Source organism: Phalaenopsis equestris, unplaced genomic scaffold (assembly GCF_001263595.1).
Source record: "Phalaenopsis equestris unplaced genomic scaffold, ASM126359v1 Scaffold000009, whole genome shotgun sequence".
In the NCBI taxonomy this organism is placed as follows: Eukaryota; Viridiplantae; Streptophyta; class Magnoliopsida; order Asparagales; family Orchidaceae; genus Phalaenopsis; species Phalaenopsis equestris.
The window spans coordinates 48,416-65,083 of NW_018164451.1; the positions used below are offsets into that span (position 1 = coordinate 48,416).

General features: G+C 33.3%; 1 protein-coding gene across 1 annotated transcript in view; it reads right to left on the reverse strand.

Annotated features, from left to right (window-relative positions):
* Nucleotides 1-2,701: 2,701 nt before the first annotated feature.
* LOC110018322 (putative deoxyribonuclease TATDN1) overlaps nt 2,702-16,668 on the reverse strand; it is a 73,980-nt gene continuing 60,013 nt past the window's right edge. The window contains exon 12 of the mRNA XM_020715600.1: nt 2,702-3,044. Within this exon, the coding sequence (XP_020571259.1) occupies nt 2,939-3,044 (106 nt within the window). The 3' untranslated portion in view covers nt 2,702-2,938. The remainder of the gene's footprint in view (nt 3,045-16,668) is intronic.

Consider the following 16,668-nt stretch of genomic DNA (forward strand, 5'->3'; position numbering starts at 1 on the left):
GAAGAGCATATTTTCTTAATGGATCACATTAGCCGAAAAATTATAATTTTCCTAGAAAATTTATGGGTAATGTTGCTCGGAGATTTAGTATAAAATGGTTTGAAGAATATCCAACATGGTTAGAGTATGGTGTGAAGAACGATGTTGCATGTTGTCTTTATTGTTATTTATTTAGGCCTCAAGAACAAGTTACTACAAGTCACGGGGGGTGGAGATTCATTTGTTGGTGAAGGATTTAAAAATTATAAAAAAAAGGAAAAACTCTTAGCTCATGTTGGTGAACATAATAGTGCTCACAATAGAGCAAGACAAAAATGTGAGGATTTAATGAAGCTACAAATGCAGAGTGTTGCTACTATGTGATTGAGTAAAGATGAAAGAAACCAAAAAGAATATTAGATTATGTTGACTACAACAGTTGATTGTATTCGATTTCTTTTACGGCAAGAATTAACATTTCATGGTCTGATTAATCATCTAAATCAATTGATCAAGAAAATTATTTGAAATTTATTTATTTTCTTCCTAATCATAATAAATAAGTGAAAAAAAGTTACATTTGATAACGTTAGCACAAAGTTACGGTTGACTTCATCAAAGATTCAAAAACGACTTCGTCAAGCAGCAGTCGTTGAGACTCTTGCACTTATCATTGAAGATATAGTAGATTCATATTTTTCTATAATAATGGATGAGTCTCGTGATGTATTAATGAAGGAACAACTAGGTGTTGTAGTAAGATATATTAATAAAAAGAAACTTACTGAAAGATTTATTGGTATCAAATATGTTTTCTCAATAAATGTAGTTAATCTCAAGACAGCCCTTTAATCTATATTAGCAAAACATTCATTAAGTTTGCATAGAATACGTGGCTAAGCCTATGATGGGGCATCTAATATGCGAGACAAGTTTAATGGCATAAAAGCACTTAATCTTTTTTATAATCCTCAAGCATATTATGCTCATCATTTTAAGCATCAACATCAATTATGTTTAGTAGCAGTAGCAAAAAATCATTGGCAAGAGACATCTTTTTTAGTTCACTTCAAGAATTCTTAATATAATAGGAGCTTCTTACAAGAGGAGTGATGCTCTCTAAACTATTGAACATGGAAATATTCTTTTGTATCTTAAATATGGTGATTAGCGAGCTGGTGAAACCCGTTAGAACCCACATTTTTGTACTTTAATTAGTCTCACAAAAATGTATGCTTCTGTAATTAAAGTTCTTGAAATTGTAAAAGAGAATGCAGTACATGATGAAGAGTCAGCTGAAGCTAGTGTTTTAATCAGTGCAATGAAATTTTTTTTCTTTATCTTTACAATGCATTTAATGATTAATATTTTAGGTATTGCGAATGAATTATCACAATCACTACAAATAAAATATCAAGATATTAAGAATTCAATGAAATTAGTACAAGTGTCTAAGCAACGTTTACAAATGATGAAGTAGAATGGATGAGATTTTTTATTGGACGAAGTGTCTCGTTTTGGTAAGATTTTTTAAATTAATATTCCAGATATGAATTGTATTTTCAAAGCTAATTTTCGGTCAGCACATAGAGGGGAAAAATTACAAATTTACATTATTATACTGTTGAGTTGTTTTATATTGTGATCGACATGCAACCTTAAGTGTTGAACAATCATTTCTCTTAAGCAAGTACTAAGGTACTTCTTTGTGTGGCATGTTTAAGCCCAAGTGATTCATTTTCTGGTTTTGATAAGGGGAAATTGATTTGTCTTGCAAAATTATTTCCAAATGATTTCTCTATTGTTGAATTTGTGGCACTTGCGCTTTAACTATCCACTTATATTATTGATATGCACAGTAGTATTGATTTCTCATCTCTAAATGATAGTTGATCTTGCAAAACAGCTAGTTCAGACAAAGAAGGATGGTGTGTATTCTTTAGTTTATATACTATTATCTTGGCATTGATTTTACTAGTTACTACTGCCATTGTTGAAAGAGCATTCTCTATAAAAAAAATTATCAATTATCGATTGCATAATCGAATGTGTGATAACTGACTTAATGACTGTATCGTACCATACATTTTCAAAAAAAAAATATTTGATTTAGTTTTGAATGAAGCTTACTACTGCCATTGTTGAAAGAGCATTCTCTATAATAAAAATTATCAAATATCGATTGCATGGTCGAATGTGTTATAACTGACTTAATGACTGTATCGTATCATACATATAAAAAAAAAAGTATTTGATTTAGTTTTGAATGAAGTTGTTATGTAATATTATCAAAATATGCAAATTAGATTGAAAAATTTGTAATATATTTTAATTTATGATTGGTAATGGAATACAATATTTTATTTTGAATTGTGTTATTCATTTTTTTATTTATATTATTTTAATATAATAAGCAATGTTTCAGGTGCTACGTACATAAAGAGCACCAATTTTTTTTCAAGCATGATTAATACATAATCCTTTCCAAAAATGTTTTAAATTCTCACCATTATGTTATACATTCGAGCACCATTAATATTCATAATTCAAATTTAAATGACAATTAGTTGATCGATCGTCTTAATTTCTTGTTTTAATTAATATACTATAAATCCAAGCATAAAATCAATGTTCAAAATTCGTCCAAAGGACAATTTGCTAGCTTATTTTGTTAACTAGAAACTTCATTGTAGAAAGTTAATCGATCAGCCCCCCTATATAAATACATATGGAAACCAAGTAAGGCTAACAGGCCGAGCAATAATATCAGAATCAATTGTATGCAAATTCTAATCTTCAAGATCAGCATAGTCCCACCATCACATAATAGTTAGAAAGGCGTTGGACATTAAAATAAAAAAAAAGGTTCTCCTTTTGCAGAGCCCGCCAAGTCGTAGGGCCGGTTGAGAGAATTCGTTCCCTCAAGTCGTGACCTACATTTGAGCAAAATCACCCCAACTTACCTTGGGTAGTGTGTGTCCTGTAACTCACTCGACCTGTTAGTTGACATCCACGGAATGAGACCTTTCGGGTCGGGAGTTCGAATCTCCTCTGGCACAGTTGGCCTTAAAGAGATGAAACTCAAATTGTTAGTCACATTAAGGGTGAGTGACTGGAGGCACTTATGACCATTAATATTTCTCTCTCTCTCTCTCTCTCTCTAAATATATATATATAGAGAGAGAAAGAGAGAGAGAGAATATATAGAGAGAGAGAGAGAGAGAGAGAGAGAGACCTCACCATCATGATTGAGATCGTTAAACATCATAGCTAAATTAGTTCAAAAGATCATAAATTAATATGTCACTTCGTAAGCCTGATTTTAGAGCAAAAGTTTTCAGATTTCACAATTTTAGCAATGCGGGCTTCACAGAATCTTATGGTGGACAAGATAGAAACATCAAATTGAAATCGCTCTGATTAGATCATAAGAAATGCTTTAACATGCACAACATTTAAAAAAACAAATGGCCCGTTAGATTTCTAATTTGCAACTTATTTTATTGATAAGTAAACATCAATAAACTATAAATAATTGATTGTTTCACCCAAATTAGATTCAGCAAATAAAAAATTTGGAAATAAAATAAAACTGTGGAAAGAAACTTCTCAAAAACACAGAAAGAAAAATAAGAAAAACATGGCATGCCAAATGAGGCCTCCAATTAGTTATATATAGCACTTATTGGAAAAATTAAATGTAGGATAACCTAATAATATCATGCAATTTACTACGATTGCATTACTAGCCTTCATCTTTGCAAACTTCACCGCCCTGGTCATCTGCGGCCGTATCCAAACCTAATAATATCATGCAATTTACTACGATTGCATTATTAGTCCTCATCTTTGCAAACTTCACCGCCCTGTTTCAAGCAGCTCATCTGCGGCTGTATCCAACGCGGCCGTATCCAAATCATGAGGAAAGAACAATCTGCAACATAAGAGATATTTGATTAAAAAAGTAGTTTGTAATATTTTATTCAAGCAAGGGGTAAATTGTAAAAGGTTTCTTGTGCATTCTGGCTATCCTTTCGGCATCTGTCCTGATTCTGTTGTTGTTGTGAGATCTAGATATACCAGTTGATGTGGTATATATATATAAATCAAACAAGAGAACGATCGACGAAATGAAAAATAGAACGAGAAAAATCATACCAGAAAAGAACAACACAGTGGAACACAGATTTACGTGGTTCGGCAAATTGCCTACGTCCACGGAGTTGCAGAGGATTTTACTACTTGAAGATTTTACACCAGTCGATCACCTCGACTTACAAGAGGAATCTCACTCTCACTTCGTTGCTCTCTTCTTCTCTCTCATTTCTTCTCTCGACACCGAGATACACCGAAGAAACTCCACACCGAGATACACCGAAGAAGATAAACTTACAATAAAAATTAACTCAATTTCTCTTCAGCCACAAGCCACCAAGAAGAAGCCGAGAGAGAACAATCTTCTTCTTTTTCTTTCTTCTTCCTCCCCCGCAAGGAACTACCTCTTGCACTTCTCTTCCTTCTATCCCGAGGAAATCGAAGAACTAAAAACGTGACCACGAAACCCAATGAGAGCCCATTTGAAGTTTTTATCACAAACAGGAGGGAGGAGGGAGAGGGAGTGAAGAGATGCTTCACTTCACAAAAGAAGAAGGCGGGAGTAGTTATTTCTGAAGATGTGTGACTCTCCAAAGCAAAGTAACCGCCCAAGCATAATGGACCGGGCTCTGTCTCTACCGTTTCTAACAATTCTCCCACTTTGAGACCGGTACACAGGCTGAAAATACTCCTTCCTCAAACTGATATCCTTCACTAGCGATGTCACATTTTTCTTCAACATGTATCCTCCGTCTCTGCAACTCAAAGCCTCTGTCTTCACTGCAGAAGACCAACTGAAGTTTTTGTCATGTTATCTCCCTCTGAAATCAACATTCAGTGTCGAACTCGAACCTGAGACATCGCCAGAATCTTTCCTGCGAACTTCCTCAACCAAAGTCAAATCACGAATATTATCGTATTTCAGTTTAGATTTACCTGCATAACTGTTAACTGCTGTCTTCATGGCTTCTCGGCTATCTGACAATAAAGCCAATAAGATCAGTGCACATATCTCATCATCAAAATCAATTTTCACAGACGACAATTGATTTGTGATAATATTAAAAACATTCAGGTGTTAAGCAACAGAAACACATTCCGTCATCTTCAAATTGAATAACTTCTTCATCAAGTACACCTTGTTATTCGTCGATGGTTTTTCATACATACCTGATAAGGCTGCCATGAGATCTGCAGTTGCACTGTGGCCTCTGGTAGATTTCCTACCACATTCAAAGCCCCTGAATCTAATATCAAGTCTTCAACAGAACTATGAACTGCGAACAATAGTGCATCCTGTGATTCTTCAGATACCACATTTGCGCTATCATTCTTCATCTTCTTAGGATTCCTGCAGTTCTTTGTGCGGCCAACCTTGCCACAATTCCAACAGGTTGTCTGCTTACTAAACTTTGATTTTGATCTCCTTATACTTGAGTTCCTGTCATGTCATCTCCCTCTGAAATCAACATTCAGTGTCGAACTCGAACATGAGACCTCGCCAGAATCTTTCCTGCATACTTTCTCAGCCAAAATCAAATCATGAACATCATCATATTTTAGTTTAGATTTACCTGTAGAACTGCTAACGGCTATCCTCATGGTTTCTCAACTATCCGACAATGAAACCAACAAGATCAATGCACATATCTCATTATCAAAATCAATTTCCACATACGACAATTGATTTGTGATAGTATTGAAAACATTCAGATTCAGGTGTTGAGCAACAAACACACCTTCTGCCATCTTCAAATTGAATAACTTCTTCATGAAGTGCACATTGTTATTCGTCGATGGCTTTTCATACATACCTGATAAGGTTGCCATGAGATCTGCAGTCGTCCTTTCCTTAACTACGATGTGTGCAACCGACCTCGATAGAGTCAATCGAATAACCCCCAGAACTTGTCGAACCAACAAATTACATTCAACCTTTCAGGTCATTTCCCCAATAACCGAAGATAAAGTTCTTCCCATAAAGATAATCATTTATCTGCATTCTCCAATAACCAAAATCTGTGTCATCAAACTTCTCGATCCCTGAAACCTTTACTTCATCTGTAACCATCATTCTTCCTCAGATCCGAAACCGCGCTCTGTACCAGTTGTTATTGTGAGATCGAGATATACCAGTTAATGTGGTATATATATATATATATATAAATCAAACAGGAGAACGATCAACGAAGTGAAAAATAGAACGAGAAAAATCACACCAGAAAAGAACAACACAGCGGAACACGTAGATTTACTTGGTTCGACAAATTACCTACGTCTCTTTGCCCTCTCTCTTCTTCTCTCTCTGTTCTTCTCTCTCTATACCGAGATACACCGAAGAAAACTCTACACCGAGATACACTAAAAAAGACAAACTTACAAGAGAAATAAACTCAATTTCTCTTCTGCCACAAGCCACAAAAAAGAAGCTTAGGGAGAACAATCTTCTTCTTCTTCCATCTTCTTCCTTCTACCGCAAGGAACTTCTCCTCCTTGCACTTCTCTACTACCTCTTGCACTTCTCTTCCTTCTATCCCGAGTAAACTGAAGAAGAACTCAAAGCGTGACTACGAAACCCAAGGAGAGTCATCCGAAGTTTTTATCACGAACAAGGGAAAGCAAAGAGATGCTTAACTTCACAAAAGAGGAATGCAAGAGTGATTATTTGTGAAGAGGTGTGACTCTCCAAAGCAAAGTAACCGCCCAAGCATAGTAAACCAGACTCCACCGTTTCTAACAGGTTCTTCAGTAAGTGATTCTTGTGAGTATTGCATCTCCATTGATCAATTGCTTTATCAGGTTCTTCATTGATACAAAGAATAGTTTTTCTATAGATTATTAATGTTTTTTTGGTTTAAATATGGCATGAATATTTTCCAATGATTTAAAGTTGCTACGAGTAAGAAACACTTCAGAAGAATTGGCGATTCCGCATTCATTCTGTTTTGACACGTAGTTGAATATAGCATCTTCATTAGGATTTACTTTACTTGCTTTAAGGGGAAAGAACAACAATGAAAATGTTACATTGAGTATGAGCTGTTAATTAATTAAGGTCATGCACAAGCCAAGGATAGCTTCAGCTCGACTCGACTCATTTACACCCCTAGCTTGGCGAGAAACATGAGTAGAGTTCTGCTCAAAAGAATGCAAAAAGAAGAAACAAAAAGATAGAATTCATAGGCCATATAATAATTTTCTCTGCTGGCTTCACATAGTGTCTATTTAAGACTAATTTTATTTTAATATTATTATTTTTAAATATTTTTGTATAGTATAACATTGTTATTGTCGGATCCCAAGCCCTAGATGCAAAAAAATGAAAAATTGCATTAGGTAGTCAACAATTAGCATGAAATTTTTGTCGAAAAATCATGACAAAAAATCATTTAAATCATTGTATAAATGATAGGACATCCTCTAGAAGTCACGTGTTATATGACCTGAATATAGTGAAAAATATGCAAGGGTCGTTACACCGGCGCCAGGATGTAGTATCAACAAAAGCAAGAGTTCTCATATTATGGATGGATGCAGACAAAAGAGTTAGTCCATGAAACTAATATTAGGATATGATCTTCAAATATTTGCACTTTCACAGGAAAATTAATAGAATAGGTAGATATTATGGTTTATAGAAAGATAAATATCTTACGCTCATGAAAACTAATGAGTTGAAGAAAAAGCTAACGAGATAGATAACTTAAATTTTAAATTTTGATATTCAGGTGGGAGATGTTGGTGTAATTATAGATAAGAATTTGAAAGATAATGGTCTAAAAATTAATAGAATTAGAGATAAATTTATAGTAATAAAGATTATATTGATACTAAAACTTTTAATGTTATAAGTGCTTATGTTATTCAAGTAGGTTTATATATAGGTTGAAAAGAAAAATTTTGGAATGACCTAAAATAATTAATTTAAATGATACCTCTTAAAGAAAGATTTTTTATTGGAGAAAATTTAAATGGACATCTTGGTAAAGTGGTAGAAGATTTTAGAAATATTCATGGTGGCTATGATTTTAGAGTGATTGATGAAGAACATAATACGATACTAAATTTTACTTTAGCTTATAATTTTGTTATTGTTAATATTTTATTTAGGAAAATAGATGAGCATATTATTCCTTATAATAATGGATCTAATAAAACAAAAATTAATTATTTTCTTATGAGAGAATGATATCATCGAGAATGTAAAGATTGTAAGATCATTCCAAGTGAAAATTTAAGTATTCATTAATTATTAGTTCTAAATTTTAAGATGAAGAGTTATAAGATAAAGAATATAATGAAATATTGTCATAAAATTAGATTGAGACATAAAGAATACAAAAAAAATTATTTTTATGAGTAAACTTCAAGATTTCAAGATTTGAAATGTACACGAAGAAGTTAATTCTATATGAGATGAAGTAACTAATACTATTAAACAAGTGACAAAAGATGTACTTGAAAAATCAAAAGGAAAATTTTTTTTAAATAAATATATTGATATAATGATAATGTGCAAGAAAAGATGAAATATAAGACTTGAGAAAGAGTTCAGGAAAAACTTTAATTATGGAGATCTATATTGGATTTTAAAGTCCTTCCTTTGAGTAGATCTAAAACTAAATACATGGAATGCAATTTTAGTATTGTTAGATCTAGTGACAAAGTTGTAACAATGGGTGATCAAATCATTAAAAGGTATGAAATAACTCGGTTCTATTATTCAAAGTGATCGTGATATAGATGGGAATTTTATTAGTAGAATTCAGATTGGTTGGTTGACATGGAGGAATGCATCAAGCAAATTGTGTGATACCAAAGCGCTGCTTAGACTTGAAGGAAAATTTTATAAGTTGGTGGTGAGACCTACATTGCTTAATGATAGAATGTTGGCCTTTAAAAGAGAAGCATAAAACAAATTTGATGAGATGAGAATGCTTAGGTGGATGAGTGGCTTGACCTTAGAGACAAAAATCGAAAAGAATCTATTCGTGAAAGGGTTGGTGTAGCTCCAATGGCAGACATGATTAAAGAGAGTCATCTTAAGATGGTTTGGTCACATTAAATGTCGACCATCAGATGATTTAGTTAAGAAAGTAGGTATTTAAGATTCGACTTATGTTAAGAAAGGTAGAGGTAGACCTAAAAAGGCTTGAGCATACTATATAAAAAATGACCTTAATCTATTAAAATTAAATGAAAATATGACACTGCATCAGACAATGGAGAAAAAGAATTCATGTAGCCAACCCCACTTGGTGGGATAAATGCTTATTTTTGTTGTTTGTTTAATATATTTTTTATATATTTTTATATTTTATTTTGAAAGCAAATCAATTTGTTTTTAAAAACATTTCAAATAACTTTACACTTAAAACAAATGAGTGTTTTTAAGGATAATTTTACTTCATTTCAAATGTCAAAAAAACACTAAAATTTCTAAGTCACAAGCTTCAGATGCAAAAAGTGAAAGGGTTGCATTAGATAGTCGATAACCAATATAAATTGTATATAAAAAATCATAACATGAATCCCTTAAATCATTGTGTAAATGTAGGGTATCATTTGGAAGCGATGTGTTGTATGAATAGAGTGAAAAGTGTGCAAAGGTCATTACATCGGTGACCGGATGTAGTGTCAAATAAGTAAAGCTTACTACATTATGGACGGATGCAGACAAAAAAGTGAATCCATGAAACTAATATCATGATAAAATGTTGGAATATAAGTACTCACACGGGTAAATTAATAAAATCAGTAGATATTATGATTCACAGGAAGATATCTTATGCATTCAAAAAAATTAATAAGTTGGAGAAAATGCTAAAAAGATTGATAGCTTTGATTTTAAACTTTGGTATTTAGGTAGGAGTCACACTTGTGTTGATGTAATTATAGATAAGAATTTGAAAGATAATGTTACAAAAATTAATAGAATTTGAGATATAAATTTAGCCCCAAAGATTGTTGTTGATACTACAATTTTTAATATTATGTCTTTATGCTTCTCAAATAGCTTTAGATATATATTTAGAAGAAAATTTTGAAATAACCTAGAAGAATTAATACAAAGAATACCACTTTAAGTAAGAATTTTTATTGGATGAGATTTAAATGAATATATTGATAGAATTGTAAAATATTTTTAAAATATGCATGATTGCTACAGTTTTGTTGTGATTAATGAAAAAGGTAGAATAATATTAGATTTTATTTTAACTAATAATTTTATTATGCCCACTACTTTATTTAAAAAAAGAGATGAGCACATTGTGATTAATGAAAAAGGTAGAATAATATTACCTAAGAGATAGCACATTATTACCTAAAAGAATGGATGTAATAAAATATATTGATTATTTTATTATAGGAAAAAGATATCATTGAGAATGTAAAGATTATAAGGTCATTCCAAGAAAAAATTTAAGTACAAAATATCAATTATTAGTTTTTGATTTTAAGATGAATAGTTGGAAGAAAAAAATACAATAAAACATTATAATAGAAACAGATGAGAAAACCTAAAAAACACAAATATAATTATTTTTATGAGTATACTTCAAGGTTTCAAGATTTAGAATGTTCATGAACAAGCTTAGGAATAAAGTAATAAGCACTATTAAACAAGTGACAAGATGTACTTGGAGAATCAAAAGAAAAAGTTTTAATAAATAAAAATAATTGATGATAAAATAATAATGTACAAGAAAAGATAAAAAATAAGAAGTTTTGTTATAAAAATTGACTTAAATTAAAGAACTCGGAAAAATATAAGGTGGCCCTTAAAGAATCTAAGAGAACAATTTATCACGTTAAGAATTCTACTTTATAATATATTAAATACTAATGAGAGTGAAAAATATATCTATAAAGTAGCCAAACAAAGAGAAAAGAAAAATAATGATTTAATTCAAGTGTATTAAAGCCCCGAGATATCTCTGATTCTTCTTAGAGGAAGATATTCAACATAGATGAGTGTGATATTTTGATAAACTTTTCAATGAAGTTTTTGAAAAATACAACCAATCATAGTGAGCTTAATGTTGTTAATAATAATAATTTTTTTTATTTTTAACGTCGCATTAGTAAAATGAAAGTTGAGGAGAATTTAAAGAAAACCAAGGGTGGTAAATCAGTAAGACATAATGATATTCCAACTGATGTGTGGAAATATTTAGAAGATTTAGGAGTTTTTTTACTTACTAAACTCTATAATATAATTTTAAGAACATAAAAAATGTCCAAGAAATGGAGGAAGAGTATTTTGATCCCCATTTTTAAGAATAAAAGATTGGACAATACTGTGCAAATTAAAGAGGAATGAACATAATGCGGCATAATTGAACATAGATTAAAATGTGATACAAAAGTTTCTCATAATCAATTTGAATTTATGTCGGGCAAGTCTACAATAGAAGTTATACATTTATTGAGAGAATTTATGGAGAAGTACAGAGAGAGTAATGAGGACCTACCTATGATTTTTATTGATTTAAAAGAAGCTTACGATATGATTCCAATACAAGTTCTTTGGAGAGCTTTAGAAAAAAAAATGTTGATATGACTTATATTCAAGTCATAAAATATTCAAGTCATAAAAAATATTATATTCAAGTCATAAAAAATATGTACACTAGGGTTGCTATTTGTGTTCGAACAGAAGGAGAATTGACCAAGTATTTTCCTATTTCAATTGGATTACATTAGGGATTGACCTTAAACCCATATCTTTTTGCTTTAGTTATGGGTGCTCTTTTATGTTTTTGGCCAATGATATCCTACTTGTGGATAAGAATAGAGAAATAGTTCATGAAAAACATAAATTATGGAGGTCTAAAATCCTTTATTTGAGTAGATCTAAAACTAAACATATGGAATGTAATTTTAGTAATAGTAGATCAAGTGGTAGAGTTGTAACTATGGGTATGGCTGTAATCAAACAGAGTCAAGCCAAGTATATCATTGTTCGGACTTTGTTGGGTACAATTATAAGTTCATATTTTGTGTGAGCTTGTATCGAGTTTTCATATATTGTTCAAGCTTAACTTGTTTAAAATTTTCAATGTTTGGACTTAATTTGTACTTGATTTGTTTATGACAAGTGTGCAAGTATGTAAACGAGCTAAAAATTCAAATGAGCATCTAGATTTTCATATAAAAAATCAATAAATAATTTTACAAAAGTGATCACAGTTATTAATTTAATGATTATAAACTCTAAACTCTATTGTATCTTAAATCTCGTTTCTCCTCCATTTTGCTCCAAATCCCTTGTTTAGGACATATTTAGGGCCTATTTGGGGCAGCTTATCGGTGTGGCGGCGTTTTGAAAACTCCGCCTTCGTGTTTGTTTCTCGCGGTGGAGCCGCGTATCTGCAAACGGGGTTTTTAATTTTATATTACACGTGGATCGTGGGTCTGTCCCCGCGATCCTCGTTTACACTGTTAGGTTTTACTCCGCCGCCCCTCTTCTTTTTCGGTTTTGTTGGTTCGAAGGCTACGATCCTTTCGGCGCTACGATCCTTTCTCCTTCGCCGTCGCTCCGCAGATATATCTCCTCCCTACGCTCATCCCTTCGCACTTCCCTCTTCTCCATCATTTCTGCGCTCCTCCCTGTTTCTCCTCCCTGCGCTCCTCCCTCCACTCTTCCCTCCTCTCCCCCATATTGATGAATATCGAGCTGTTAGAGGTTGGAAGTGTTCTTAGAGACAAACTTTCCATCGTTTCGGCGCTCCTCCCTATAAATCCATTTTTTTTGGTGAATATGGAGGTTATTTCACCGTTTAGAAGTGTTCTTTCTCTCTCTCCTTCAGTTGCATCTCTGGATTATAGATCTGTGGTTTTAACTTTTTTTTTAACATATCATATGCTTGATCTATGATTTTAGTGGATGTGGGGGAATTCTTTTTGTTGCTTTGGCTATGAAAAATTTGAATGTGGGGGATCTCGTCACGTTACAATTTCTATGTATATTGTGCTCCTTTGCAATGTGTGAAAAATATGTGGGGGATCTCTTCACGTTACAGTTTCTATGTATATTGTGCTTATTTGCAATGTGTTAAAAGTGAATATATAGAATATGTAACCAAGTGAAGCTAATCTTTTGGAATTACATAGAATATATTAAATTCTCTATGTTGTATCATAGTGAATATATAGTCACACCTTCTGTTTCTAATACTCATTATAAAAAATATTTTCATTCGCAGAAAATATTTGTAGGGTAATACAGAAGTATGAATTGTTCATCTCTATATAATTATTATGCTTTCCTTCTACCAAATTGTTATTGTACATACAATTTTTCTGTTGAGCACCACTAATTTCATGCTAGTTTGTTCATCTCACAGTCAAAATGAGTAAATCTAAAGAATGTGGATCATCGGCTATGTGGGATAAAGAGACCACCATGACATTTTGTGATCTCTGTGTGAGAGAAGTCGAGTTTGGTAATAGGCTGATCACCGATTTCAATAAAGATGGTTGGCATAACCTAACCGTTAAACTCAAGGAACTCACCGGAAGGGATTACGATCGGATGAAACTTAAAAACAAATGGGATCAATTGAAAAAAGACTGAAAAATTTGGAAAGAACTCAAAAGAGGATCAACAGGATTGGGTTGGGATCCACTTAAGCGGACAATAGATGCACCAGATGAATGGTGGGCTGAGAAGTTAGCGGTAAATACATGTCTATATTTGCTTTTTTGCGTTGATTGCATATTTCTAAAGATTTTGACTATTTATGTCTCTTATTATATTATAGGTAGTACCAGCTGCAAAAAAATTCAAACTTAGCGGCGTTGATCCAGTATTAGAGGAAAAGTTGGACAGCATGTTCATAATTATTGTCGCTACCGGAAGTCATGCTTTCACCCCAACTGACCAGAGCTTTGTTGGTTTAACAAATGACATTGCAACCGAGCACATAAGTGAATCTGAAGAAGGTCCCAGCCAACTCCATATAGAAATTCAATCAACTGGTGGTACAAAGCTTCCCAGAGCAGTTGGAGTCGTATTTGTAAGAGGTTCCATAGAGACGATACTTGAATCCTGCAAACCGAAGACTGCACCACCACCAACACCAACACCAAACAACTACTCAATTCAGGAGTGCCTTAAAATCCTGAATACATATCCTGGTGTTAAGGAAGATGAACCCATGTATTTAAAATATGTGAAGTTGTTAGGGAACTCCACTCGTAGGCAGTTCTTCGTGAATTTGGACCCAGAATTCCGACTTTCTTACTTGTGATCTTTTATGAATGATTGATTAGGATTGACATTTATTTTTATTTTAGTATCACTCATCGTAATGATTATGTGATGAACTCTTTGCTATTATCTCTTCATTTCAGTACCAGTCATTTAGACAGCTCTTTGTTTGTGTCATTAAAGTTTATGCTTATGTATTCGTTCATTTTTCAAAGTTGTAGTATCATTCCTGTTACTTCAATTTAACTTTTAACATGTTTAGAAAAATAACATTTACCATATCTTGTAGAATGGATGAAGAACAACGTAACCACAACCACAAAGTCGCTCTCGCCCTCATCTTGCTATACTACAACTATCATACATACGTTGATCGAACACTTTGTATGAGATCGATTTAGATTGGAGATAAATGGGTCGGGGAGTTATTACATGAACACCCGACAAGGTTTGCAAACATACTCCGTATGACGAAGGTGATATTTCCGACTTGCTTAATGAACTTCGGGATCTTCATGGACACGGCTCATCAAGAACAACTGCCAGAGAGGTATTGACAATTACTATGTATATCTTATCCCAAAATGAATCTGTTAGAGGAGTTATAGAGCGCTTCCAACATTCTTCGGAAACCAATAGTAGATATTTTTCCGTTGGTTTGAATGCACTGGTGAGTCTGGCATATAAGATAGTAAAGCCCGAGGATCCAACGTTCCAGACCATTCCCACACAAATTGCAAATGACCCTCGATACATGCCCTTCTTCAAGGTAAGTGCCCAACATAATATTCAATTTCAAGAAAAATATACAATTGATTTTAACAACTTTCAGCACCACAGAACTATTGGAGCTATTGACGGAACACACGTTGATGCACGGCTGTCTCCTGCAGAGAAAATCGCTTACATCGGAAGGTGTGGATCCCCAACACAAAATGTCATGGTCGTGTGTGATTTCAATATGTGTTTTACTTTCGTGATGGCTGGATGAGAAGGTAGCGCACACGATAGCCTTGTTTTCAAGTTTGCTACTAGAAACTAAGCATATGGGTTCCCTTACCCTCCTCTAGGTACATATATTTTAGAAATTTATTTTCTTTTGAACTTCCATTTGTAACAAACATCATGCAACAGGGAAGTACTATTTGGTCGACGTCGGATATCCCTTACAAAGGGGGTTTCTTAAGCCGTATCCAGATACAAAGTATCATATCCCAGATTTTGAAAGGTAAAGCGGTGTAGCACGTGGGAAGAAAGAATTATTCAATAAAAGACATTCATCATTGCGAGGCATAATTGAACGATCATTCGGAGTGTGGAAGAAGAAATGGGCTATATTGCGTGATATGTCCACTTATCAATTTCTGAAGCAAGTTCAGATAGTAGTGGCTACCATGGCACTACATAACTTTATTAGGAGGCACCCTTCAAGAACTGATGCAGAATTTGTCGTGGTTGATGCGGATTTACAAAAAATTCCCCCCGAAGCATTCGAGTACCATGTGGGCCGCACCATACCACAGCTCGAAATTGATTCACTTGAAAAAAATACTAGAGATGGTGAAGGGGCATCTGAAATGGCAGCTCTGAGAGATCGAATAACAGATGACATTAGTGAAACATGTTAAGTAATGTTTTTTTAAAGTTTGGCTAAAAAATTATGAATGATACTTTATTTTAAGGTTTTCTGTAAGGACAATCTGTTGTTACATAGCTATGGTTGGCATTTTTATGTTCACTTGTTTTGAACTATTTCATATGAAATGCTTGAATGGTATTAGTATGAAAGGTGTTATGTTATTATTGTGATGAAAATGAATATATGTTGCACTTCAAAGTATCATATATGCAGAGTGAGCTTTATCTGGAATCCATTGTTGGTGAAGCTTGGATGTTCACTTTTAAAGCTTGGATTTGTCGTGGCCCAATTCTAGCAGTTAAATCACAGAAGTTATCACATTCATATCATATATTTCTACAGAACTTCATTTTGTTTTGCCGAGTCCCAATTCTAGCAACTTGGATGTTCACTTGTTTTAAACAAATTCTAGGAGCTTGGATCTTCATTTATTTGGAATCAAATATTGTTTTGCCGTGGCCCAATTTTATTATCTCGAGTACATTTATATACCATGTGGGCATAATTTCTAGCAGCTAGGAAGTTCACTTGCTTTGAACTAAAACAAACAGGTAGATCAAAAGTGGTAGCCCATATTGGGGCCTTGGTCAAAACAAAGGGGCATTTAGAAAGAAAAAAAGATAGGGAGACAGCTGTAGCACATTTCACAAGTGAGAATATCATGGAAACTTACTGGTGTGCTGGAAAGTAGAAGCCTGGCTCCTTTTTTTATGATGCAGATGCTTTTTTTTTTCTGAAT